Raw genomic sequence first — 26508 nt, 5'->3', positions numbered from 1 at the left:
ACGGACGTGGCGTGGCGGTCGGTCGTACAGCTGGCCGCGGTCCGGAACTCCCAGGAGACGACCGGGCCTCTGCTGCCCTGCCACGCCCAGGAGGAGGAGGAGACTGGTCCTGTACCCTTCCATCCCCACTCCCAGGAGGAGGAGACTGGTCCTGTGTTACCCTGCCATTCCCAGGAGAAGGTAACCGGTCCTCTGCTGCCCTGCCATTCCCAGGAGGAGGTGACCGGTCCTCTGCTGCCCTGCCATTCCCAGGAGGAGGTGACCGGTCCTCTGCTGCCCTGCCGTTCCCAGGAAGAGGTGACCGGTCCTCTGCTGCCCTGCCGTTCCCAGGAAGAGGTGACCGGTCCTCTGCTGCCCTGCCATTCCCAGGAAGAGGTGACCGGTCCTGTGTTACCCTGCCGTTCCCAGGAGGAAGGGTCTAATAATGGCGGACCTAAAGGTAGCAGCAGGGTCTCGTCGTCAGACTCCGTTCCTATGTGCCGGTCGTCGCCCCCAGACTTTACACAGAGCACAGAGGGGGGAGGGTGGGACATTCACTGTCAATCGAGGCAAAGTGACGGCTGCCATAGTGACAACTTGGCGTAGTATATAGTCGCATAATTTACTGAACGATGGATGCTGTTATTAGGTTATTATTCGAATCCTTTTCTTATTCCTATTTGGTGATTGGGTTGCATTAACCCATTTAGACCCGAGAACAGATTCTATACAAATGTTCTTCTAAATCATAGAAACAAAAACCCGTTTCTATGTCAGTGGTTCTCAAACATTTTCATGTCAAGGACATGTAGGACGTAATATGTAATTGGCCCGCCGACCCCCAATCTGAAAATATGTTGTTCCAGGAAATAGCAGACCTACAAGCTCGTAGTGCGGCACACTATGAGCTTGTAGATCTGCTATTTCTCAATAGCTAAAGTATAACATAATACTTGAATGCCTCCCAGACACGTATACACACACACACACACACACACACACACACACACACGCACACTAACACACACACACACCGTGCGACACACAGCTCACATATCCAACGGTTAGGGCCGCTCTGTTTTAGTCGATGTAATGTAATGGATAAAATGCTTTTTCAGCTGCCTTTTGACAGAGCCTGAGGTGCACTTTGCATCCAAACAGGCTTGTTTGCTGCGCAGACCATCTTGAAATCAATCCAGTTACACGCTCTGTGCCCTACGGGGGGGAAGTTTAGCAAGGAAAATATCAAATATGGCAGGTTCCACTTCTCTCCTTTCCTTTCCTTCCATTCCCACCATGTGGTGAGATAATCCCTGCAAGTTATTTGCTTTTTCTGCTTCTAACCGAAAGCCTAATTTTTTACATTATTGTGTAAACTACGGCTTATAGGCTTCTGTGTCTTTTGATTCTTGTATGAGATCCTAGAAACATTTCTTGCGTGTGTGTGTGTGTGTGTGTGTGTGTGTGTGTGTGTGTGTGTGTGTGTGTGTGTGTGTGTGTATGGCCAAATGTCATCCGTTGGGGCATTAGACATGGTCCATGTATACCATGTGGTGTGTATGAATGTGCACACACACACACACACACACACACACACACACACACACCTCTGCTGTTGGGAGGAAGAAACCACCTAACCTAACCTAACTCCAAAAGGTTAATTTAGGAAGGAAATTAAAAATATAAAGATTTTCAGAAAATGAAGAAAACTATCTCTACTGTAGGTGGTCCTCAGACAGACGAGCCCTCCGTCGGCGTCTCCAGTCATCTCGGTTCTCCATACATCTGGCCAGCTCCTTTGTGCTTTCTGCAGCGGCATCTTTCTTTAGTATACGTCCACGTAGGTATAGGTGTGGGACGTCCTCTGTGTTGGTTCCCACAGTACAAAGCTTTTTGGCCCGGGAGTTCTTGGTGTCAGGTGGCAGCTAGTGGCCAGCTAGTCTCATCCTCCTCACTGCTATCTCCTCTGATACACTTGGTAATGCCACGTACAGTGGTCAGCTAGTCTCATCCTCCTCACTGCTATCTCCTCTGATACACTTGGTAATGCCCCGTACAGTGGTCAGCTAGTCTCATCCTCCTCACTGCTATCTCCTCTGATACACTTGGTAATGCCACGTACAGTGGTCAGCTAGTCTCATCCTCCTCACTGCTATCTCCTCTGATACACTTGGTAATGCCACGTACAGTGGTCAGCTAGTCTCATCCTCCTCACTGCTATCTCCTCTGATACACTTGGTAATGCCCCGTACAGTGGTCAGCTAGTCTCATCCTCCTCACTGCTATCTCCTCTGATACACTTGGTAATGCCCCGTACAGTGGTCAGCTAGTCTCATCCTCCTCACTGCTATCTCCTCTGATACACTTGGTAATGCCCCGTACAGTGGCCAGCTAGTCTCATCCTCCTCACTGCTATCTCCTCTGATACACTTGGTAATGCCCCGTACAGTGGTCAGCTAGTCTCATCCTCCTCACTGCTATCTCCTCTGATACACTTGGTAATGCCCCGTACAGTGGCCAGCTAGTCTCATCCTCCTCACTGCTATCTCCTCTGATACACTTGGTAATGCCCCGTACAGTGGTCAGCTAGTCTCATCCTCCTCACTGCTATCTCCTCTGATACACTTGGTAATGCCCCGTACAGTGGTCAGCTTGTCTCATCCTCCTCACTGCTATCTCCTCTGATACACTTGGTAATGCCCCGTACAGTGGTCAGCTAGTCTCATCCTCCTCACTGCTATCTCCTCTGATACACTTGGTAATGCCACGTACAGTGGTCAGCTAGTCTCATCCTCCTCACTGCTATCTCCTCTGATACACTTGGTAATGCCCCGTACAGTGGTCAGCTAGTCTCATCCTCCTCACTGCTATCTCCTCTGATACACTTGGTAATGCCCCGTACAGTGGTCAGCTAGTCTCATCCTCCTCACTGCTATCTCCTCTGATACACTTGGTAATGCCCCGTACAGTGGTCAGCTAGTCTCATCCTCCTCACTGCTATCTCCTCTGATACACTTGGTAATGCCCCGTACAGTGGTCAGCTAGTCTCATCCTCCTCACTGCTATCTCCTCTGATACACTTGGTAATGCCCCGTACAGTGGTCAGCTAGTCTCATCCTCCTCACTGCTATCTCCTCTGATACACTTGGTAATGCCCCGTACAGTGGTCAGCTAGTCTCATCCTCCTCACTGTTATCTTCTCTGATACACTTGGTAATGTCTCGTACAGACGCTTGTTGGTGATGTGCTCGTCCCTGTTGGTGTTCAGAACCACACGTTAACGTTCTGGTGTAGCAGGGACCCGTGCCAGGGAGTTCTGTATAGGGCTTGTGTTAGTGTCCAGCATTCACAGCCATAGAGGAGAACGGACTCCACGGTATAGCAGAGAAGAAAAACAATGCAATACTAACTGCCTCGTCAAAGTTGGTATTGTGTATTGTGAGTTGTGTGACTATATATTGTCAGTTACTTGCATGAGATGGGGCGGCTGTGGCTCAGGAGGTCGTCCAATGATCCATGGGTCAGCGGTTCGAATCCCGGCTCCTCCATCCCGGTCTACATGTCGAAGTGTCCTTGGGCAATAAGACACTGAACCCCAAATTGCTCCTGATGTGCATGGTTGGTGGTACCTTGCATGGCTTCCTCTGCCATCGGTGTATGAATGTGTGAATGTAATGCACAATCTATGTAAAGCGCCTTGGATAAAGGCTGCTATATAAATGCACCATTTACCATTTATGGAGAGACGTAGAGGAGTTATGTGGTTTCCTCCAGACAGTGACGATATATATATATATATATATATATATTGTCGCTGTCGGATGGAAAAGTTATACTATAATGTCCAAAACAATGTTGAATGTGCCTTAATTCCCTTAACCCATTCTGACCTGAGATCAGATTCATACGAGGTTTCCACTGGACACACACTGGTCTGATGAACCCATTCTGACCTCAGATCAGATTCTAAAAAATGTCAGTCGTTCTTCGATTTTTCTAAAATAGCAGACCTACAAGCGCGCTATGAGCTTGTAGATCTGCTATTTTTCAATAGCTAAAGCATAACATGATGCTAACACCAAAATGGGTTCCCGTTCAGAATGGGTTAATATGCATAGTAATATATTATACACTGCTGGTATTTCTAAAGTCTCTGAATCATAAAGATACATGAACCTGAAGCAATGTTTGTTCTTTTTTATCCTCCCAACAAGTTTTAACTCCACAGGTACGAACGATGTGTTCTGCCAAGGGCACAATCATCTCAAATGATGCGTTAAGCCGGGGTTAGGAAGAGAATTAGCATTTCACTCAAGAAGTCAGGAGAAGAAAAAGAAAAGGTAAAATAGGATCAGACATAAAATTCTTAGCTTGATAGCTTCTCATATACTTACTTCCCCCGCAACACACCATCCTCACACGCACACACCCAATGTTATATACATAAATATTAATCAAAATAATCTGCTCTCTCACAAAACTAGAACTCCCAAAGAAACCCCAAAGACCTGCATTGTATCGTTTCCGGGTTTCATTAAAAGACTGCATAATAATTACGAGGCCGCTCCGCTATAGCGATCAATGGGAGGCTGACTTTGAGCACTCATAAAATGTTAGTTAGTCGGGAAGCCTTTCACGCACAAATGAGGTTTATTTACCTGGAACGTTCCGAGGCAGAAAATGTGCCCATAAACCCAGAAAATCACCCTGAACAATGTCGTGCTCTCAAAGCCGCGCTCCCGCTAAGTAGAAACAGCTCATTTGAGGACATTGTGGATTAAAATTGGTTTAACTATAATTTCTTTTCTTTACTTTTTAGCCTTGGGGGCACTGACCAAAAGTTAAGTATGGTGCGGACCAACCAACACAAATTCCCAGGCAGGTGTATTTGCTTTTGACAGATGGGAGCATAAGCAATTACTTTTTGAACAGCTTATCATCTGCTTCACATTTAAATTGCTTTAAATCCACAATTGAGTCAAACGATTCCTTATCCACATACTGTATGCTGGCAATGAAAGATTCTCATCATCACACAGTATTGTTAACACTAGTTAGCCACCCAGAAATATTGCAAAATAAAGTTTTGAAGCTCTTTAAACATATACAAACGAACTGGACAGTCACACCCCATTTTTTGTCTCGTAGCCAAAGTCCAATAAACCTGCTGTGTTCGGCGAATCAGTGTTGAGCCCTCCACTCCCGCCTGCTGTGTTCGGCGAATCAGTGTTGAGCCTTGCAGGTGACAGCTGGCCTCTCCAGGCAAACACAACGTCAACGCCAGAATCCACCAACTGCTTATTCTGCAGATAAGGCTATACTTGCTATTTTTAATCTTTGACACAACATAGAGGCAAGGAGAGAGAGAGAGAGAGAGGAAATAAAGTACCGCTGGGAGGCAGTAGTCAACACTGTCGGCCCACTGCCAGGCAGCTGATGGTTTGGGCATTCTCCAATAAGTCAATGAGTCTTTCTTTTTCTTTCTTTTTTAAGGAATTTGATAAGTTCATAAAGCAGATGGAATCTGAGGTAATGGAGTGTAAAGGGAACACCAGTGTGCCTTTGGGCACCTCATAAAGTGTCTAGCCTGTTAGTTCTTTGAGGAGCTTAGCAAGAGAATTAATATTTTCATCAAATTAGTGTCCTTCTTTATCTGAGAAGTCAGTACAGTGCAGAGAGATGTATTGTGAGTGTGATATTAGTGGGTATGCAGTTTCTTTCCCCCACTGCATTATGCCTGGCGATCCAATCCAACAGACTGACGCTGTTCTCTAGAAGTGAACAGGACTGGCTGCCCTCCTGGGGTTGTTTGAGATGTGATATGCATTGAAGTTGACAATTCTCTTTTTTTCCTCTCTGCTCTGTATTAGACTAGCCGCAGAATATTTCAGGAATATACCTCCAAACCATTCTCTGCTGCCTGCTAGCCTGTTACATACCGCCTGCCACTTTGAACAACGGGATGGATGTCAGCTAGAGTTCACTTCAGTGAGTTCAGCCTGAGTTTGCAATTATAACAATTTTCAATCTACACAAATTTCAATCTACAGTATGTGTTCGAGGTTGATGCTCGACTGCTTATGTGGTTGCACACACACACACACGCACACACATATGCGCGCGCACGTGCGCACGTACACGTCAGTGTGCCTCTGCATACATAGGGTACCCTCATTTATTTATGCATGTCTGTGTTGTTTAGTAAAACGCATTTTTTATTTTTTTACTATTAGCTGGTGTCCTTTTTAACCCATTTTGACATTTTTACCTGAGATGAGATTCTAAAAAATGTCTTCTACATCCTGACAGTTTTCTGAAAAAGCTATGTTTCCATGTCAGTCGTTCTTCCATTTTTCAAAAAAATAGCAGACCTATACAAGCTCATAGCGCGCCACTCGGTACGAGCTTGTAGATCTGCTATTTTTCAATAGCTAAAGCATAACATAATATGGGTTACAGTACAGTACACATCACTCGCATCTGGCTAATCTTATCCTTGGGACAGTTTTCTGCGTGGTTTCATAATTCCCAGCCCCCACTCCTCACTCACTCTGCCTCTCCTCCCTTCCCTGCCAGCAGAACCTGGATGCGTGCGAGACAGACAGACACACAGCCCCGTGCAGAGCAGAGGGTCACAGCTAGTATCTGCTGACTCTAATAAGTGTGATCAAAGCGCCACGGGACCGCCTAGGTGTGGGATGGTTTGACACCCCATCAGCTCTGGGGGGTCCTCCGAAAAGAATCAAGCGATGGGGTCGAACAGGGGCCACCGGGAGCCACCGCGTTTCCAGGCCAACCACTTGGTGAGGTTAACGCATTTTAGACGGGAACCACCTTTTGGTGTTTTAAGCATTATCTGGTGAAGTAAACATTGAAGATGCTTTGCTACGAGTAGAATCTGCTAGAGCTATACTTACAGGTATATATATGCTTTAGCTGTTGAAAAGAATAGCAGATCTACAAGCTCATACGAGCTTGTACAGTAGGTCTGCTATTTTTGAAAAATCGTGAAAATGTGCCGTACTTTTTTGGAATATATATTCTTTCAGAGTGAACATTTTTAACTCTAATCTTTACTTCTGAGGGGGTCCCTGGAATAACACATTTATTATTTTCAGATGGGGGGTCAGTGGCCTATTACATATACTTTTTGGGCTGATATTTTTTAAATATCGTGAAAACGTGGCGCAAATCTTTGAATGTATGTATATTCTTTCAGAGCGAACGTTTTCTTTTTAACTCAAATCTTTGCTTCTAGGGGCCAGGGGTCCTTCTTGCGGGGGTCCTTGACATGAAATAGAAAGAGAACCACTGATATATAGAAACATATAGTATTTCAGAAAACCGTCAGGATTTAGAAGAACATTTTGTTAGAATCGGTCTCGGTCGAAAAGGGTTAATTACTCTACCAAGCCAGAGTACCCCAGCTATAGAGGTGACCTGTGACCCCCGTAGCCCACCCTTCAGTCCTGTTCCTCTTTTACGCTTACCTGGGTTTTTATCATGAGGTGTCTCATGGATGCTCAAGTTCACCAGACCCTGCGGGTTTTGCTCTCCTGGGTTTGATGTGATTTGAACGCTGTAACTTTCCACTCGGTGGGTGCGTGACAGACAGGGCTGTTATTATCTCCAGGATGAAGGTGAATACATTAATGGCAAAGTGTGTCAGTCAGCTCGTTTCCTACATACGCATGTCTAGTGAAGGTTGTAATTTTGGATGGTGTCATGGCTGCTCAATGCATGTTCGCATCATTTCTTTTTAATTCATTTATTTATTCATTTCTTTTTAAGGGTGTGCTATAGCCTCCTTCTATAAACCAGCTTTTGTCGAAACTTTGTGTGTCTTAAGCGCCCCTCATTTCACACAGGTGTGATGTTTTTAGTATATATACAGGCCCCTGCATATAACCCATTTTGACCTGAGATCAGATTAAAAAAATGTCTTCTACATCTTGACAGTTTTCTAAAAAAAAGCTATGTTTCTATGTCAGTCGTTCTTCGATTTTTCAAAAATAGCAGAGCTTGTAGATCTGCTATTTTTCAATAGCTGAAGCATAACAAAATGGGATAAAGAAACCCCTAGAAGCAGGTTTCCACTATGGCGCCCGGCGTACTGCCATCTATTTAGTCCTTTATCACTTCTGACCTACAGTACCGCAGTTATAGTTTCCGAGTTTAATGGAAGGAAAAAAATGGATATACAGTACAGAGTACAGCAACGACGACATGGGTCCGCAGGCGACCTGCTGAGAAGCAAAAGGCCCGGTTGAAGTCTGCATCATCAAGATGCTGGAGGGAAGGTGGGGAGAGCTTGTGTGGGATGGATGGATGGACGCGGAAGATAAGCAGAGAAAAGGCCATGCTCGGGGTCAGCACGTATAGCCATGGCGAACAGTCAGATCTCTATTAAACCATTTAGACCGCATGGGATACGATTCTACAATTTTAAATCTTGACAGTTTTCTGAAAAAAACCCCATGTTTCTATATGTCAGTGGTGCTCAAATGTTTTCATGTCAAGGACCCCCCAGAATTGTATGTAATTGGCCGCCGACACCCATCTGAAAACACCCCACACAGAAGCAAAGATTTGAGTTAAAAACGTTTGCTCTGAAATAATATATATTCAAAGATTTGAGTTAAAAACGTTAATGTGCCACATTTTCCACGATTTTTCAAAAATAGCAGACCTATACAAGCTCGTAGCGCGGCACTCGTTGCCGCGCTACGAGCTTGTATAGGTCTGCTATTTTTCAATAACCTAAAAGCATAACATAATGCTTTAATAAAACACCAAAAGGGGGTTCCCGCACAGAATGGATTAAGATTGTAGATGGTGGGCCAGCGTGATAAGGCCAGACGGGGCCTGGTGATATCAGCGATGGGACGGCGTTGCAGCGGCAGTGCCGTGCTGCTAGCTGTCCTCTGTACGGCGACATGGGGGGGAGCACGGAACTAAATGTGTTCACAGTCTCTGCTAGATGAGGTTATAGGTTTGGCCCCGCAGGCGGACGTAACCTGGTGGAAATAAAATGCCACTGGATTTATTTATTTTTTTGCAATGACATGCGGCCATTTTTGCTCGGTTTTGGTTGTTTTATATATACTGCTGCAGTGGTTCTCAAACCTCATATCAGACCTGATATCAAAATTTATATAATGACTTTTTAAAATGTATTTTTTTCCCCTGAAAAACCTCAGTCGTTCTCAATATTTCATGTCAAGAACCCCAAAATGTATATGTAATATGCCGCCGACCCCCATCTGAAAATATGTTGTTCCAGGGACCCTAGAAGCAAAGATTTGAGTTCAAAACTGAAACTCTGAAAGAATATATATTCAAAGATTTGAGGCACATTTTTACGATTTTTCAAAAATAGCAGACCTACAAGAGCTTGTGTATCTGCTATTTGTCAATAGCTAAACTATAACATAATGCCCGATTTTAATGGCATTTCTATCTCTGGTACCCCACTTTGGGAACCACTGCTGTAAAAGAGACACTGACAGATGTTATGTTGTAAAACCTCTCCTGGCCCGGGCCATGCAGTGACTGACACAAAGTTGAACATATTTTAAGATTTCTTGCAGTGTCTTGAGAGAAAGAGAGTGAAGGCTAACTCATTTACATTTGGTGAATGATGACACGGTGGTTTTCCTCTTCTGTTGTTTGCATCAGCCTTGACCTTTGAAGCTGTACCGAATGCAGGTAGAACTTTGTGTCATTTGAACTTGCAGATACAGTAAATATAATAGCAATAATACCACAAACTCTGCAAGTAAGCATTGTACGTAGATTACATTTTCTTTTCAAAGCACCACAGAATTTTGTGCTGATCACGATTCAGTTTGTTTAAGTGAATACATAGAAGTATATGTTTTAATGAGAACCTTTATTCAGCAATATTGAATGTTTGCACAATAGGAATTTCTTTATGTACAACTATTTACATTCAATATAAACATCAGCAGAAATAACCACAAACAATATACAATGTACACTATAGAGTGTAGAATAGAATAGGTAGGTAAATAATTATTGTGCATGTTTAATGCATGAATGAATAAAACATTGCTCTTGTATTGAGTATAAATGCAACTGTAGTCAGTATATGTATACATTCACTCATTACAGTATACCATATACTCGGGCGGCTGTGGCTCAGGAGGTAGAGCAGGTCGTCCAATGATCCCTGGGTCGGCGGTTCGAATCCCGGCTCCTCCTCCTCCTGTCCACATGTCGAAGTGTCCTTGGGCAAGACACTGAACCCTACATTGCCTCCAATGAGTCGGTCGGTATGAGCTCGCCACCGTCGGTGTGTGAATGTGGGAAGTGAGGACGCTGGCGTCGACTGTTCGCCGCTTCACCTCCCAATGTATGAATGAATGAATGAAAGAACCGTTGTGATGTAAAGCGCTTTGAGCACTTGGAAAAGCGCTATGAAAATGCAATTTTACATATTACCACAATGAAGGTTATAAAACATCATAAACATGTAATAGTTCTGTATTTTGAGAAAACTGTCTTCTTGAGTTCACTGTATTCTACAGGGTGGAACCGCTGCCCTCTCATGGAAAACTACTCAATGTCCCAACAATGATGGAAGAAGTACTCACATGTTTTACTTGAGTAAATGTATCAACATATTTGCACCCCGTTATAAGTAAAGGTCCGGAATTAGAAATGTACTTGAGTACCTATATCGCCCCTCAACTAAACCACTCACACAGTGTATTTATATGGGCCACATTACGTCTCACGTTGTCATTTAGTGCCCAAACATTAAGTCCATAGACTTTACTGACATTCGATTTCTGTTAAAAAACTTTAAACAGACATTAAAGGGCTGTATTTTGCGTGTCTTAAGTACCAGGTCTTATTCCCTAACTTGAGTAAACTAAAGACCTGGAGGCGTGATCAATGCCATTTGGCTATTCTGAGTGGCCAAAGAGCATTGATCACGCCTCCAGGTCTTTAGTTTACTCAAGTTAGGGAATAAGACCTGGTACTTAAGACACGCAAAATACAGCCCTTTAAAAGTCATAGACTCGGCTGCCATATGACGTAATTTCCTAGCGCCCCCTCAAAAAAAAAGAAACAGACTTTTCAAACCCATGAGCCTGGCTTTGCAGTGGAACGTGCTGTGGTGTCAAAGAGACTCCGAATGAAGACAAATCAAAGCATCCTCCAGCAAGGGCAGAATATTTAGTCATATTCATATTCATATTTAGTGCTCGCTGCTTCTCACAGTGTGGCGTGTGTTAACTTTCTGAGCCTTCTGAAGGCTGCTGAATGATCCCTAGAGTATGGGTTCCACAAAGTGGGGTCCGGAGACCCCCAGGGGTCCTTGAGGGAGTTCCAGGGGGTCCCTATATAGCTAAATGATAGTTATAGGAACCAAATTGATCCTTATGGGTCTGTAATTCTGTAACATTTGTACACTGAGAGTGTACTATAATCAGTATAATGTACACTCTCAGAGTTAAATTAACAGTGATTTTACAATATAAATTGGGGGTCCCAGAGATAGAAATGCCATTAAATCGAGGGTTCCATAGCATAATGCGTGTGAAACTGGGGAGTGGGGGGGTCCATGAAATTAATATGTTTCGGAATCACTGGCATGTGTTTTCAAATGGGGGGGTCCGTGGCCTAATAAATGTTGATTTGGGGGTTGACACGAAAAAGTTTGGAAACCACTGCCCTAGATAGCGCCTCACCCCCTTTTCACACATGTTCCACGTGATGGCATAGAACGGAGCCTTGCCTTATAGTTCTCACCTCAATTCCCCTCGTCCTAAACCTCAGGGTGGGACGACTCGTATAACAAGCTGGAATGCAAGAGGACTGACTGATTGTTGTCCAGAAGCTGGAAACTGAATGAATGCATGGGGTTTTTGAAGAGAGCGAAGCAGAACTGTCAGGAATTCAAATGTGCAAAAAATATTTGATGAAACTTTCCAGCACCATGGACAGCCTGCACCCTCGAGAGGCCTTAACAAGGGGGTGTGTGTATGTGTGTGTTTGCGTGCGTGCGTGTGTGTGTGTGAGAGAGAGTGAGAGAGAGAGAGAGAGGTTGTAGAGACATAAAGAGAGAGAGAGAACAAGTTGTTGAGGGGGGTCTCAGATTAAAGTGTAGATTGGGGTACCAGATAAAAGCTATTATACTTATTATATATAAGTATCAAATGGGGGTCCCGAGGCGAGACCCAGTGCATATCAAACTGGTGGTCTTTTCAATTAAGTTGAGTTTAATGCATTGTTTTCATGTAACATTATACTTTTGGCTTTGTCTCATACATAATTACTGTATGATACTAGACATCCCCACATGTGTGTGTGTCCGTCCGTCCGTCTGTGGACAGCTAATCTCCGGCACCGTTGCGCTTGATCGCAGCCATACTCTGCACACACACACTCCCTGAATGCCACAGCTGAACCTCTGCCCCCAGGTTTTCACATTGGCCTCTTGTATAGCGCCACCGGGAGGTCGCTTTGTGCAAAACAATTATTGATTATATGATTATGAATATACTGTTACGTCACAAACGATCATATCCTGGTGGAGACCAGCTGTGTCCCGAGGTGCACTTTTTCTAGTTATTTCTGTTCCATATCAGGCACCAATTTACAATGTTATCAAATGAGCTTATTTGCATTTATCACATTCCTTCTCTCGTGTACAAAACCCAATGACCCAGTGAAGGAGGCGGCATGCATGGACAGCAAAACACTGCTTCTCTATAATGAGAATTATAGTATTATAATGCAGTCTGATCTAACTTCTGCTCATTTGAAACTAGAAATCAAGTTCCAGTTCCTACAGTGCATATGTGCAACAATCTAACTGCATATTCCCTTACTGCAACCCTGTTTGGCAGAGCCATTTCACACACAATTGGGACTGTTATTTAATAGCCTGTGAAAGAGAGACAGATAGAAAAAAGGCTGGTATTTTAAATCTTTATCTTTGAATATCAGAGCATTAATATGGCTTTGTTGTAGCGCTGACTTCTCCCTGGCCATCACCATCAATCCCTGGTCTATAAGCAATGAGCCATTTGCCATTAGGCAGCTTGTTAGCAATGTCCAGGCTGTGTAATTACCTGTGTCAATGGCAATGATTGTCTTCAGTGACAGATTATTCATCACCTTATAATCGCAGAGGCTGAGAAAGGGGATTTAAACCATTCTAAGAGCCTTGAATTATCATTTGCAACCGTATATTGGCTCTGGTACTCGGTAGGCCATGCAGACCTGCACTATAAACAATGTTAAACTGGCTATTTTTTTCTAAAGTGTAAAAACTGAAGCATCCAACTAGGGGGCGAGGTGCATACATGATGTGTGTAACTGTCAGACAGGGGTGAGGGGTCATTGTCATGCTGGCTTGGCTTGTAGTGGACATTTTTAGCTAGCTAGTGTTCAAATGGAGCATTTATACACTCGGAGTTAAGCGGGTTTTTGCAAATAAAACATTTGAGAATCACTACTAGTTGGACTCCTATAGTGACTTGGCATTCAGTAGATCAAAATAAGAATGTTAATTAAAATGTGCGTAAAAAAAAAGAAAATCTAAAATTTGCCACGGACAAGTCTTTTCCACAGACACATTCATTGTGTCCGTGTATGGACGGACATATTGATTGATTGATTGAAGTATTTATTAACATTTTGCAGAATTACAGTACATTTGTGAACTTAACAATGATAAAATAATATGATAATACCTTTTATATAATCACCAATATGAATTATGTTTGTTATTTACAGCTATAGGTAGAGTAGTGGGGCGAGATGGAAAAGGACCTGTTACCTAAATCAGTGGTTTCCAAAGTGGGGTCCGGGGACCCCCAGGGGTACTTGAGGGAGTTCCAGGGGGTCCCCAGCTAAATTACATTTAGGAACCAAATGGACCCTTATGGGTCTGTAACTCAGAGAGTGTACAAATGGAACCAAATGGACCCTAACGCTCTCAGAGTTAAATTAGCATTGGTTTTACAATATAAATTGGGGGTCCCAGAGATAGAAATGCTATTAAATAGTGGTCCGTAGACAAACTGGGGGTCCTTGAAATTAAACGGGTTGAAAATCACTGCTATAGCTGTAACAAATCTTCTCTTATGGGTCCCTAGCATGTCTTTTCAAATGGGGGTCCGTGAGTTAAACAAAAATGTCAATTTGGGGGTCCTTGACATGAAAACGTTTGGGAACCACTGACCTATAAATTAACCCCCCCCCCTGGCCTGGACTGTGTCTGTGTTTATAATAATAATAAACCTTTATTTATATAGCACCTTTCAAAACGAGGTTACAAAGTGCTTTACAAAAAATAAGAACAAATGCAGTGTACACCATAAACAACAGTTTACAATAACAAAAATAAAGAACAGGCAATTAATGTACAGTAACAGAAATGCAGTATAGGACATTAAAACAGATTAATTCCTGTTCTGTTCTTTGACTATATAGAAGTGTCTATTTGTACGTCTCTAAATGTGTTGATGAATTGAACAAGGTGGACCCTCTCTTGTAAACAAGTGTAATGCTTAATTGGTTCGTCCACTGACTCCACTCACAGTTAACAAACAGTCTTTGTATTGAGTTTGTGCCTTGAAATGTACTGTAATTCTGCAAACTGTTAAATTGTTGTTAATACATATTTCAATCAATCCAATCCAATCCAATCCAATCCACTTTATTTATATAGCACGTTTCAAAACTCAGAGTTTACAAAGTGCTGTACAGGAGAAAATAAAAACAAATGCACTATACAGCTACCACACAGAAAAACAACAGCGAGAAAACAAAGTACAAACAGTGAAAACAAATGAGACAATACAGAAAAACAACAGAATCAACAATAAACAATCAACAATAAGGAATGTTTAGAAAACGTTTAGGCGTTAAAAGCCGTTTTATAAACGTTGTATTATCATCATATCCACCTCCCCCCCCCCACCCTCCTCCTGCATCATCACCATCACCACCACCGGTAGCAGGCAGCATCTCATCCACAACCAACCACCACCCGGGCCGCGGCGTGCAGCATTCGAGGAAGGAAGGACCACTGACTGACGCACGGGTCGGACATCCAGGAGGAGGATGATGTGCCGCGCAGCAGCAGCACAGCGTCGACAATAACAAGACGAGTAGAGACCGTTCGTTCTCACGCACAACAACACAGTGCGCGACCACCGGACCGACGTCTGTCTCTCTCACATCACCATCAGCTTCTTCTCCTCCTCCTCTGTCGTTTTAGCAACAAGAAGGTTTAATAATAATAACAGTAACGATGAGGTAAGAACTAAAGAAGAGCTTCCGGTCGCCATTTTGCCGGTGTGTGTGTGTGTTTTTTTCTTAGCGCGGCGGGTGTATTGAGGCTAAAACTGCAGCATTGGTTATATTCACACACCGTTATAATATTGTTATCTTTAACACTAGTCTTGGGAGAGTCGGGTGAATATTAATAACATGTCGAAGCGACATCGGTTAGATCTGGGCGACGAACACAAAAAGAAATCGTCCTCTGACGGGTATGTTTGTAGAGCTATGAGGAATGGAGAGTTGTTTGTGTTGTGTTGTTAGTGTAGCCCCCTGGTCTGTTACTGTTGGGTGTTTACAGCATGCTAGCTGACACCCCATGCTAGCTGCTAGCATGCTAACTAACTGACAAGTCACACAAACCACACTATAGTGATAACAATAATACAAACAAACACCCGCTAGTGGTTGTTTAGTTTTAGCACTGCAGCGTGTTTTTAATCCATTCGTAACACGTTGCAATGCCACAAACTAAACAACCACTATTGTACAGTAGTGGTTTTAAGTTAGCATTATGCTAGCTAGCTAGCAGGCAGTGTGGCCGGCCTACACGTGGCTACATGCTAGCCGGTTGGGTTAGCCTGTCATCAGTATCATGGCTTTGGTTGCAACAGCATGGATGGGATGTGGCTAAGCTAACGATGCTAACACGTTTACTTGAATGGCCTAGTGTGGATTGGTGATCTGTCTATTGTTGTTATTCGGCAAACTCTCATAATATAATTTACTGACAAACTAGTTTTTTTATCAGTAAATCAAAGTAATCCTTGACTTGTTTCATATACACACCAAGATAGCAACTCTATCATAAGCTATACTAGTCAACGTCAGATTTGCTGCTGTAATGTCTGATTGTTTTTGACCAATCGGAATACTGTGCCTGTCTTTGATCAATTGGAGTCGATATTTGTTGTTGACCAATCAGAGTGCTGGAATGCCGGTTACCGCCCAATCAAAATGCTCCGGCCGTGGATTGCCCATTGCAAGTTATTATTATATGACAAATTGACAATAAACAACATTTTGTTAATGTACTTCATATGGCCAACAAATTATGTCAGTACTATTAGTATTTGGGCAAGATTTCAGCCCTGATGCGGCTTAGTCCTCCAGTATAAATTGGAAGTTTTATTTGAAGTAAAAACTTGAAAAATGTTCATATACATTTTCAAAAATCACACCCGTGTGAAGTGAGGTGCGATAATATATGAAAGTCTAACTCGTGTTGATGAGGTGATGTAATGGTGATGTAAAACAAACTGTGCCAACACAAACATTAAACGCCATTAACAATAAAGAGACAATATGACGTAACTTTTCCCTTCATTGTGTATACAAAACAAACATTGAACTAAAGACTAAACTACAATCTCACACGTCATAGAGTAGTTTACTAAGGTGTAATAAGGCCTGGTCTGAGGCAGAGAGAACAGCTTTTCTTATTATTATATAGACTGAGTGTAAGAAGTGTTATTTTGCACATGATTTGCATTGTAGACCATTAATTTAGTCTCTTGACCTTTGTAGGTTGGACTTGATTCTCCTCTGGCTTTTCCAGCATGAATAAGGGGATGTGCAGTAACCTTTTCTGTTTGATTTGAACACAAGGATTTTAAATGGCTGGCCTAGTATTATGGTACAGTTTGCCCCTCTTTTTTTGATAACTTCGCATCACCAGGCTTTCCACCTCAGAGGAAAGCCTGGTCTGTGACAAATTATATTGTTACGTCATGTTGTTTGTAGTGTTGTTTTGTAGTCAATCAGGCAGGAAGAATCATCCGGAACTTCCTTTTCCCTCAAACCTGGAAGAATAACAATAAAAGCTCTCGTAGCCTGCGTTTTTATTGAGAAAAATTGGTTTGAGGGAAAAGGAAGTACAAAACAATACTACAACATGACGTAGCGATATCATCCTGATGACTACAAAACAATACTACTACATGACGTAGCGATATCATCTGCTCCCGACCGGATCATATACCCGAAAAGGAATGCTGCCCAGGCTACTTTTTTGAGGGGCGCTAGCCCCTCCTATGGCCAGTTTTCTGGGTTTGTGTAAACACAAACATCGAAGATAAAAGTGAGGATGCAAATTTGGATTGGCTGGAATGAGATGATGTATGATGATAAGAACGCCCCTCACTTCACACGGGTGTAAACAAAATGTATATATCTTTTTTTGTGTGACTACTTCCTGTTTCCAAAGCACAGAGCACAGTAGCACACTAGTTCCATTTCCCTTTTGTCTCCTATATATATTATATTTATATATTATATTATATTATATTATATTATATTATATTATATTATATTATATTATATTATATTATATTATATTATATTATTATATATATTGTTTTCCATTTAAGAGGTTCAGGTGAAATGGCCCAGATATGCTTTCCTGGCTACTGTTCCCTGTTGCCTTGATGGAGTCATGGACCTTTGAATTTTGTCCTGGCACTACTATTTTTGCCTATACTTTTCAAAATAATCTGTACCTTCAACTGCATTAAAATGCAATGACAATGTAAGCTAAACGGACTACTAATAAAAGTGAATTTAACTAAGTTTGAGTCCTCTGTCTTAAGAAAGTTATCTAAAATCTAAAAGTAGATTTTCATACTGTGTGTGTGTACCGAAATGATTGGAAACTAATGGCTTTCTGGAAGGTAAGAATAGGAAATATGCATATGCAAATATGCTTTGGAAAATTGTTCGGTAGTAATGTAAACTAGACATGACTTTTAGATAGTCATTGGGCTAAAATGACTCTTATGCAAATAATTACAGACTCTGCAATTCGGAAATTGCAATTCATATTATTGTGTGACGTTATGCATATTCATTATTCTCCACTGCTAATTGTTTCCAGCCTTGGTCTTAATCCATTCTGGGCGGGAACCCCTTTAGGTTGTTTTAAACATTGTGTTATACTTTAGCTATTGAAAAATAGCAGATCTACAAGCTCATAGTGCGGCACTCGGTGCCGTGCTATGAGCTTGTAGATCTGCTATTTATTTTTTTTATCGTGAAAATGTGGTGCAAATCTTTGAATATATATATATATATATTCTTTCAGAGTGAACGTTTTTTTAACTCAAATCTTTCAGATGGGGGTCGGTGGCCAATTACATATAATTCTAGGGATTCTTGACATGGAAAATGTTTGAGAACCACTGACATTAGAAACATGGGGACGGGTTTTCAGAGAACTGTCAGGATTTTAGAAAACATTCTGTAGAATCGTCCTCGGGTCTAAATGGATTAACCCATTCTGAACGGGAACCCATTTTGGAGTTAGCATCATGTTATGCTTTAGCTATTGAAAAATAGCAGATCTACAAGCTCGTAGCGCGCCACCGAGTGGCGCGCTACGAGCTTGTAGGTCTGCTATTTTTTTGAAAAATCGAAGAACGACTGACATTTTTAGAATCTGATCTCAGGTCAGAATGGGTTAATCAGACCAGTGTGTTGTCCAGTGGAAACCTCGTATGAATCTGATCTCAGGTCAGAATGGGTTAAGTATAGCCTATAACCCTAAGTGTACCTTTTTCCCCCATTCATTTGCAGGCGCGACCGCGACAGGGACCGAGAGCGCGACGGCGAGCGGCCGCGGGGGGACCGGGACCGAGACAACAGAGACCGCGACCGGGACCGCGACCGGGCCATAAAGCTCGGACCCACGTCGGTGCCGCTCAACTCTCCGCTGAGCGCCGGGGTGGGCTTCCTCAAGCAGACGGCCATGCAGCAGCAGATCAACCCCTTCACCAACCTGCCGCACACGCCGCGCTACTACGAGATCCTCAAGAAGAGGCTCCAGCTGCCCGTCTGGGAGTACAAGGAGACCTTCAACGAGATCCTGGCGCGCAACCAGAGCTTCGTGCTGGTGGGCGAGACGGGCTCCGGGAAGACCACGCAGGTAACGACCACGTCAAAGTTTTTAAAATCACTTAACCCATTCTGTACGGGACCCCGTTCTGGTGTTAGCATCGTGTCGTGCTTTAGCTATTGAAAAATATCAGATCTACAAGCTCATAGCGCGCCACCGAGTGGCGCGCTACGAGCCTGTAGGTCTGCTATTTTTGAAAAATCGAAGAACGTCTGACATTTTTTTAAAATCTGATCTCAGGTCAGAATGGGTTCATCAGACCAGTGTGTGTCCAGTGGAAACCTCGTATGAATCTGATCTCAGGTCAGAATGGGTTCATCAGACCAGTGTGTGTCCAGTGGAAACCTCGTACGAATCTGATCTCAGGTCAGAATGGGTTAAAGGAGAATTCTATGCTAGAATGCTTTCTTATCTTTCTTACCTTTCTTTGTAGTTGTTACGTCCCCACCAAAGAGGTCCAGGTGTTTTTTTGTGGCTATTTTCCCTACCATAAGCCCTCAATGAATTGCATTGCATTGAATGGGAATTGAATGGGGCTATGAGGGTGTTATGCTAGTTTGCTTATTTCCATCGAAAGAAGTAGTAAAGTGTGCCGCTTGGGATATTATTTACATTATGAAGAGAGGATATATACAAAGAAATTATAATTTTGAGCGATGGAAATAAGCGAATTAGCACAACACCCCCATAGCCCCATTCAATTCCCATTCCATTCAATGCAATTCATTTAGGGCTTATGGTAGGGGAAATGGCCAATAAGGAGCTTTTGCACAAAATAACACCTGGACCTCTTTGGTGGCGACGTAACAACTACAAAGAAAGGTAAGAAAGCCTTTTAGTATGGAATTCTCCTTTAACGGTCTCTCTCTCCCTCCTACCTCTCTGACCTAATTGTGCCCTGCTATGCCCCCATCTGGAGCTCACGACCAGTAAGAGGAGCAGGGGGTGATCGTGCTTTTGCGGCTGCGGGCCCCAAACTCTGGAACCTGCTGCCCCTCCTCCATATTAGATCTGCCGAGTCAATTGGGGCTTTTTAAATCCCTCCTCAAAACTCATCTGCTCTCCCTCGCCTTTAACTGCACCTGATTAACCTGTATATTATTTCCTGCTCTGTGCTTATTGTATGCTCTGTTTTATATTTTATGGTCTCTTTTCATTGCTCTACTCCTGTCTTGTTTTTACTCTGTTCAGCACTTTGGTCAGCTTTGGCTGTTGTAAAGGTGCTATACAAATAAAGTTTGATTTGATTTGAAAGGGCGGGGGGAGGGCTGGCGTCGACGATGACACTTTTTTACAAAATTATTAAAATGGTAAAATAAATGGTGCATTTACAGTATACAGCGCCTTTATCCAAGGCGCTGTATTTACACAGCTTGTGCATTTCATATCACCCATTCACACACACACACACACACACACACACACACACACACACACACACACACACACACACACACACACATGCATACACTGATGGTGGAGGAAAACCATGCAAGGCACCGATCGGCACATCGGGAGCAATTAGGGGTTCAGTGTGTGTTCTCCAGATCCCCCAGTGGTGCGTGGACATGATAAAGGCCGTCCCAGGGTTTATAGACCTCTGTATGTGTGTCTTCTCCAGATCCCCCAGTGGTGCGTGGACATGATAAAGGCCGTCCCAGGGTTTATAGACCTCTGTATGTGTGTCTTCTCCAGATCCCCCAGTGGTGCGTGGACATGATAAAGGCCGTCCCAGGGTTTATAGACCTCTGTATGTGTGTCTTCTCCAGATCCCCCAGTGGTGCGTGGACATGATAAAGGCCGTCCCAGGGTTTATAGACCTCTGTATGTGTGTCTTCTCCAGATCCCCCAGTGGTGCGTGGACATGATAAAGGCCGTCCCAGGGTTTATAGACCTCTGTATGTGTGTCTTCTCCAGATCCCCCAGTGGTGCGTGGACATGATAAAGGCCGTCCCGGGGCCAAAGAGAGCCGTGGCGTGCACCCAGCCCAGGAGAGTGGCGGCCATGAGCGTGGCTCAGAGGGTGGCCGACGAGATGGACGTGATGTTGGGCCAGGAGGTGGGCTACTCCATCAGGTTCGAGGACTGCAGCTCGGCCAAGACCATACTCAAGTAAGTAAGGAGATATTAGCCCATTCTGACCTGAGATCAGATTCTAAAAAATGTCTTCTACATCCTGACAGTTTTCTGAAAAAGCTAATGTTTCTATGTCAGTCGTTCTTCGATTTTTCAAAAATACCAGACCTACAAGCTCGTAGCGCGCCACTCGGTGGCGTGCTACGAGCTTGTAGATCTGCTATTTTTCCATAGCTAAAGCATAGCATAATGCTAACACCAAAAAGGGTTCCTGCCCAAAATGGGGTAAAACTAGGACTGGGCCATATGGACGAAATGAAATGTCAGAATATTTCGGGACAAAATGCCTCTTATGACAATATTGGGCCATAATATTGTATCGTGTGGCGATAATATCAGGTACGGTACTTAGTTCCGACATGTGTTTTGCTCCGACAGACAGTCATTAGACCGACAACCTACCTCTTATCCCTAAACTAAACCCTAACAACAAGCTCCGTCGGAATTACGTTAGGACCCCGATAAGGGGAGAATGTTTGTATATAGACAATATTTTAGGCCAATAAAAAAAGACTATATACCAAATTTCCCACAACAAAAGAAGCCTGTCAGAAGGCTGCCAGACTAAATGTATTTTGGTGGGGCGTTGATGCCGTCGTAATGACTGTTTTAACACTTGCTGAAAATTGCCGATCTACTATTTTCAGCATGCAACTCTTGTCCACTAGTCCCTTCCTAACATTTTTTTGTCTAGTTTTTTATTTGTTGACGAAATTGTCAGTATATTTAGTCATCATGGCTTAGTTTTTATTTAGTTTTTATGTGGTTTTTGTCAGTGAAAAAAGGTACGAACATTTTCCGTCATAGTATCCAACCCTGCTTCTCTGTCCCCTCCACCACCAGGTACATGACCATTAGTATCCAACCCTGCTTCTCTGTCCCCTCCACCACCAGGTACATGACAGACGGAATGCTGCTGCGCGAGGCCATGAACGACCCTCTGCTGGAGCGCTACGGCGTCATCATCCTGGACGAGGCCCACGAGAGAACGCTCGCCACCGACATCCTCATGGGGGTCCTGAAGGAGGTGGTCCGCCAGAGGTCTGACCTCAAGGTAATACAGCCTGGCTGGCACTGAACTAAAGGCTCATTCATAGTCTGGATGTTCGGTGGTGAGGTGACCACCGCTCCGGTGGTGAGGTGACCACCGCTCCGGTGGTGAGCTGACCACCGGTGCTGAAATAACGTTGAGCGGTGGTGAGTAAAAACAGAGAGAAGGGCTGGAGCGGTGGCGATGGTTTGCTCTTCACCGCGGCTCAGTGACGTCATGTTGTAGTTCGGTGGTCACCTCACCACCGAAAATCCAGACTATGAATAACGCTTTAGTAGTCGTATGTTTTTGTGTGTCTCGTTTTGGGTCACGTCAAGTCGAACTTTATTTGTGCTTAATTTAATTTCAAACCTTTATTTAGCCGTGTATGTAGTATGTATGAGCACTGAGGTTGCCCTCAAAACCCTTTGTTCTCATAGTAGAGCTGGCTTGATTTCTGGTTTGTCCGGTGTACATATTGTATGTAGTAGGGCTTTAAGCAACTAGTCGACCTTCTTGGTAAAAAATAATGTTTGTAATTTTTCATTTTTATATATCATGATCAGATACTAATGCTATATTATAGTCACCAATGTACACAGTTTTTAAATGTACAAATATTCACAATAAATATTCATAGTGGGTGCTGGCGGCGTGTTCCCTCCTCCGTCATCAGTGCCCATACCCGAAGGCGGGGTTGGCGAAAGGGCCTTTCTGTGTGGAGTTTGCATGTTCTCCCCGTGTCCTCTAGGGTAGGTACCCTCACAAAAAACATGCAGTAATCTTGGTCTCTAAACTGCCTCCCCCTGGCCAGCCGGGGCGCCTGATGGAGGGGAAAGGAACTGGTTGGAATAACGTGTTCCTTCCACGCGCTACGTCCAACCAGGGAAACTCCCCCCTGTCAGGTGTAAAGGAGCAACTTGGACACTCGGGCATGAAGGAAGCATGAGTTCAAGTCCGTTGCTCTCCCCTTGTCCCCCATATATGGGGACTAGGTTGGTGGAGGGTGTGTAGAGCCCAGGATCACATTAGATGATTTTGGCCCAATGTTGTTTGCCGGTGCGGCATTTCACTCCTCGAGTTGTTGCTCTGGTACCGATTCCCCTATCGGGCTTTCGTTTGATGAATTCACTTAGGGGGGGGGCGGGCACAGACCATGTAGGGTCTTGTATATGACCCCGGTTGGGGCGAACGGACATTTATTCCGGTGAGAAAGGATAAAAAATAAACTCTAACAAACAGCCAAGGGTAAACGAGGGTGTTGCGGGGAGTGGCCATTGGCGTGAGGAATGAGATGGCATTTGATACGCCTCGATGGAGGCACTAAAAACAGGGGGGTGAGGGCACATTGGAAGTGGAGACGTGGATGACTGTGCAAGCAAGTTTTAGAAAACGGCAAAGTAGGGTAAAAGAAGAATGCGCTGTGCTTTGCCGAGAACAGGGGCACTGGAACAAACTAGCGTTATCACTTTACATTAAGTCATTTAGGCCTGACATCGAAATAAATAAATAAAATGTACTTTATTTTCATGTTTATTCATCAGTGATTCTCAATATTTCATGTCAAGGACCCCCAAATATTATATGTAATATGCCGCCTACCCCCATCTGAAAATATGTTGTTCCACAGAAGCAAAGATATGAGTTAAAAACGTTCGCTCTGTAATAATATATAAAATCAAAGATTTGAGGCACATTTTCACGATTTCTCAAAAATAGCAGACCTACAAGCTCATAGCACGGCACTCAGTGCCACGCTATGAGCTTGTAGATCTACTATTTTTCAATAGCTAAAGTATAACACAGTATAAAACACCAAAAGGGGGTTCCCGTCCAGAGTGGGTTAAATGTGAAGTCCTTGACCTATCCAAGACCATGACAGTCTCCTTGGTGAAGTCAGGTACACAAGCCCCTCGCGGGCCCCATTAGGAGATTGTGATGCGAGCTGCGTATAACCTCATATTTTATCTCTGGACATTTCACCAAGGGGACGGCGTCGTCTCGACATTTCACTCAACGCTCTGAGAGACATCATAATTGCTCTTAATCAAGGCAAATTAAACATTCTAATTTTGGAGAAGGGGGAACGAGGGACAGGGGGGGGGGGGGGTATAGGAGGGAGAGATGGAAAGCGTGGGACGGGGGAAGAGCATTCCCTGTAACCTCATTCATCAGTCCGTCCTCCGTAGACTGTCTAACCTTTGATTCCACGCTGACAAACAGCACCGTCATTACCCATCTGCTTTATGAGAGTTGTGGTCAGCACATTCTGCCCATAAAGAGCCAACGCCTGCCTCTCGCTCCGCACGAACCCTGCCGTGACACTCCGATTACCCCCAGCCCGTCTGGCTGCCTTAACCCACTCTGAACGGGAACCACCCTTTTTTGGTGTTTTAAGTTATACTTATACTTATACTTGGAAAAACAGCAGAACTACAAGCTCGTAGCGCGGCTATTTTTTAAAAATCGTGAAAATGAAATGAAATGAATTTGGAATAAATATTCTTTCAGAGCGAACGTTTTTAACTCAAATATTTGCTTCTGGGAGGTCCCTGGAACAATATCTTTTCTGATGGGGGTCGGTGGCCAATTACATATTTTTCGGGGGGTCCTTGACATGAAAATGCTTGACAACCACTGACGTAGAAACATGGGTTTTTCAGAAAACTGAAGGCATTTTGTAGAATCGTCGTCAGGTCTAAAAGTGTTAAAATGGCCTGACCCCAGGAGCAAAGGATCTACTGCCGTCACGGAGTGGAGGACTCGCTGTGCATTTCTGAGCTGAATGACACAGTTTGTCTTTTCTTTCTCAACAAACACCACCGAGCTGTCAGGATGCAAGCGGAGGGTGACAGAACGGAAGGATAGAGAGAGGGGCGAGACAGGAGAGAAGAGAAGAACCACAGCAGCGTTTGTTTGTCCAAAAAGTTAATGCTAGGGGAAGTAATACTTTGGGATGGAACTGTGTGTTCCAGTGTTGGAAATGGGAACTGGGTTGTGAATATGAGAATAAACAGTAACACTGCAATGTACTCAATTACAGGTAAACGTGGGAATGGATTTGGAGGAACCCAAAGTGGCAAACTGGAGCAGAGTGTCTAGACTTTAAAAAAGGGAAAGAAAGAAATGGGTACCGAGAGTCACATGGCACAAAAATGTGTTTGTGTTTGCTTTAAATTCATTTTTCCTCCTTTTCTCCTAATTTTGCCTTATCAAGATGTTCTCCATGTGCTCTAGTGCTCCGTTAGTGCTACAGAAAGCACAGGTTGCTGTTTTTTCTTTTTTTTACTTGTCAGCGTCTCACGTTTACCGGTTCAGTCGATCTAAATACTAGGGCTTTCACTTCTAGTGATTTTTACTAGTTTACTAGTTGCCTAGTTTACTAGTCGACTAGATGTTTAACTATGTAAAAAATAATTGTTTTTGTTTTTTAATATTTTTTTTATCCCATGATTTTGTAACTCATTTTTCACCCCTGTGTGCACGATGTGCATTGTCCTGTCCAAATAAACACATAAAGTAACCCCCCTCCCCTCCCTGTGCTTCCCCCCCCTCCGTCAGGTCATCGTAATGTCCGCCACGCTGGACGCGGGTAAGTTCCAGGTGTACTTCGACAGCTGCCCGCTGCTGACCATCCCGGGGCGAACGCACCCCGTGGAGATCTTCTACACGCCGGAGCCCGAGAGGGACTACCTGGAGGCGGCCATACGCACCGTCATCCAGATACACATGTGCGAGGAGGACGAGGGAGACATGCTGCTCTTCCTCACCGGACAGGAGGTACGGACTACGGGTTTTAATGTCTTTGGTGATGTTGTTAATGTCACACCTGTGAGAGCTTTACCTTCTTTGAAAAGTGCTGCTGCAAGCATAGACGTTGTTGTAAACTAAGTACTGGACCCTCGTCTGGTTTGACAGACAGGTAGTGTGTGTGCAGGCTCTGGTAGCCTAACTATAAACTATGCTACAGATCAGGCAGTACACAATACATATCAAGTACACTGTGATCTCACGTACAAGTACACAGCCATGGGTGATCAGATTATAACAGACGTTACTTTGGGATACTCTGGGATACTCGTACGCTGAGTCGGTGGCGCCCGCCGGGATTGAACCTAGAAGCTTGTGGTCCAAAGCCTGGTGCTCCAATG

General features: G+C 43.8%; 1 protein-coding gene across 3 annotated transcripts in view; it reads left to right on the top strand.

Annotated features, from left to right (window-relative positions):
• The first annotated feature begins 15058 nt into the window (after positions 1 to 15058).
• The window catches only part of dhx15 (DEAH (Asp-Glu-Ala-His) box helicase 15), a 61580-nt gene continuing 50130 nt past the window's right edge, over positions 15059 to 26508 (top strand). For 2 of the 3 annotated variants that reach the window (XM_080792465.1, XM_080792464.1), the window contains exons 1-5: positions 15353 to 15515; positions 18874 to 19222; positions 21110 to 21303; positions 22222 to 22381; positions 25919 to 26137. In XM_080792465.1, the coding sequence (XP_080648591.1) occupies positions 15454 to 15515; positions 18874 to 19222; positions 21110 to 21303; positions 22222 to 22381; positions 25919 to 26137 (984 nt within the window). In that variant the 5' untranslated portion in view covers positions 15353 to 15453. Of the gene's footprint in view, positions 15280 to 15352; positions 15516 to 18873; positions 19223 to 21109; positions 21304 to 22221; positions 22382 to 25918; positions 26138 to 26508 lie in introns of those variants that run through there. The other variant, XM_080792466.1, reaches the window with a different exon arrangement.

Source organism: Protomyctophum bolini (assembly GCF_963924005.1).
Source record: "Protomyctophum bolini genome assembly, chromosome: 20".
NCBI lineage: Eukaryota > Metazoa > Chordata > Actinopteri > Myctophiformes > Myctophidae > Protomyctophum > Protomyctophum bolini.
The sequence above is the reverse complement of the archived record's forward strand: the minus strand, read 5'-3'. Positions and strand labels throughout refer to the sequence as shown.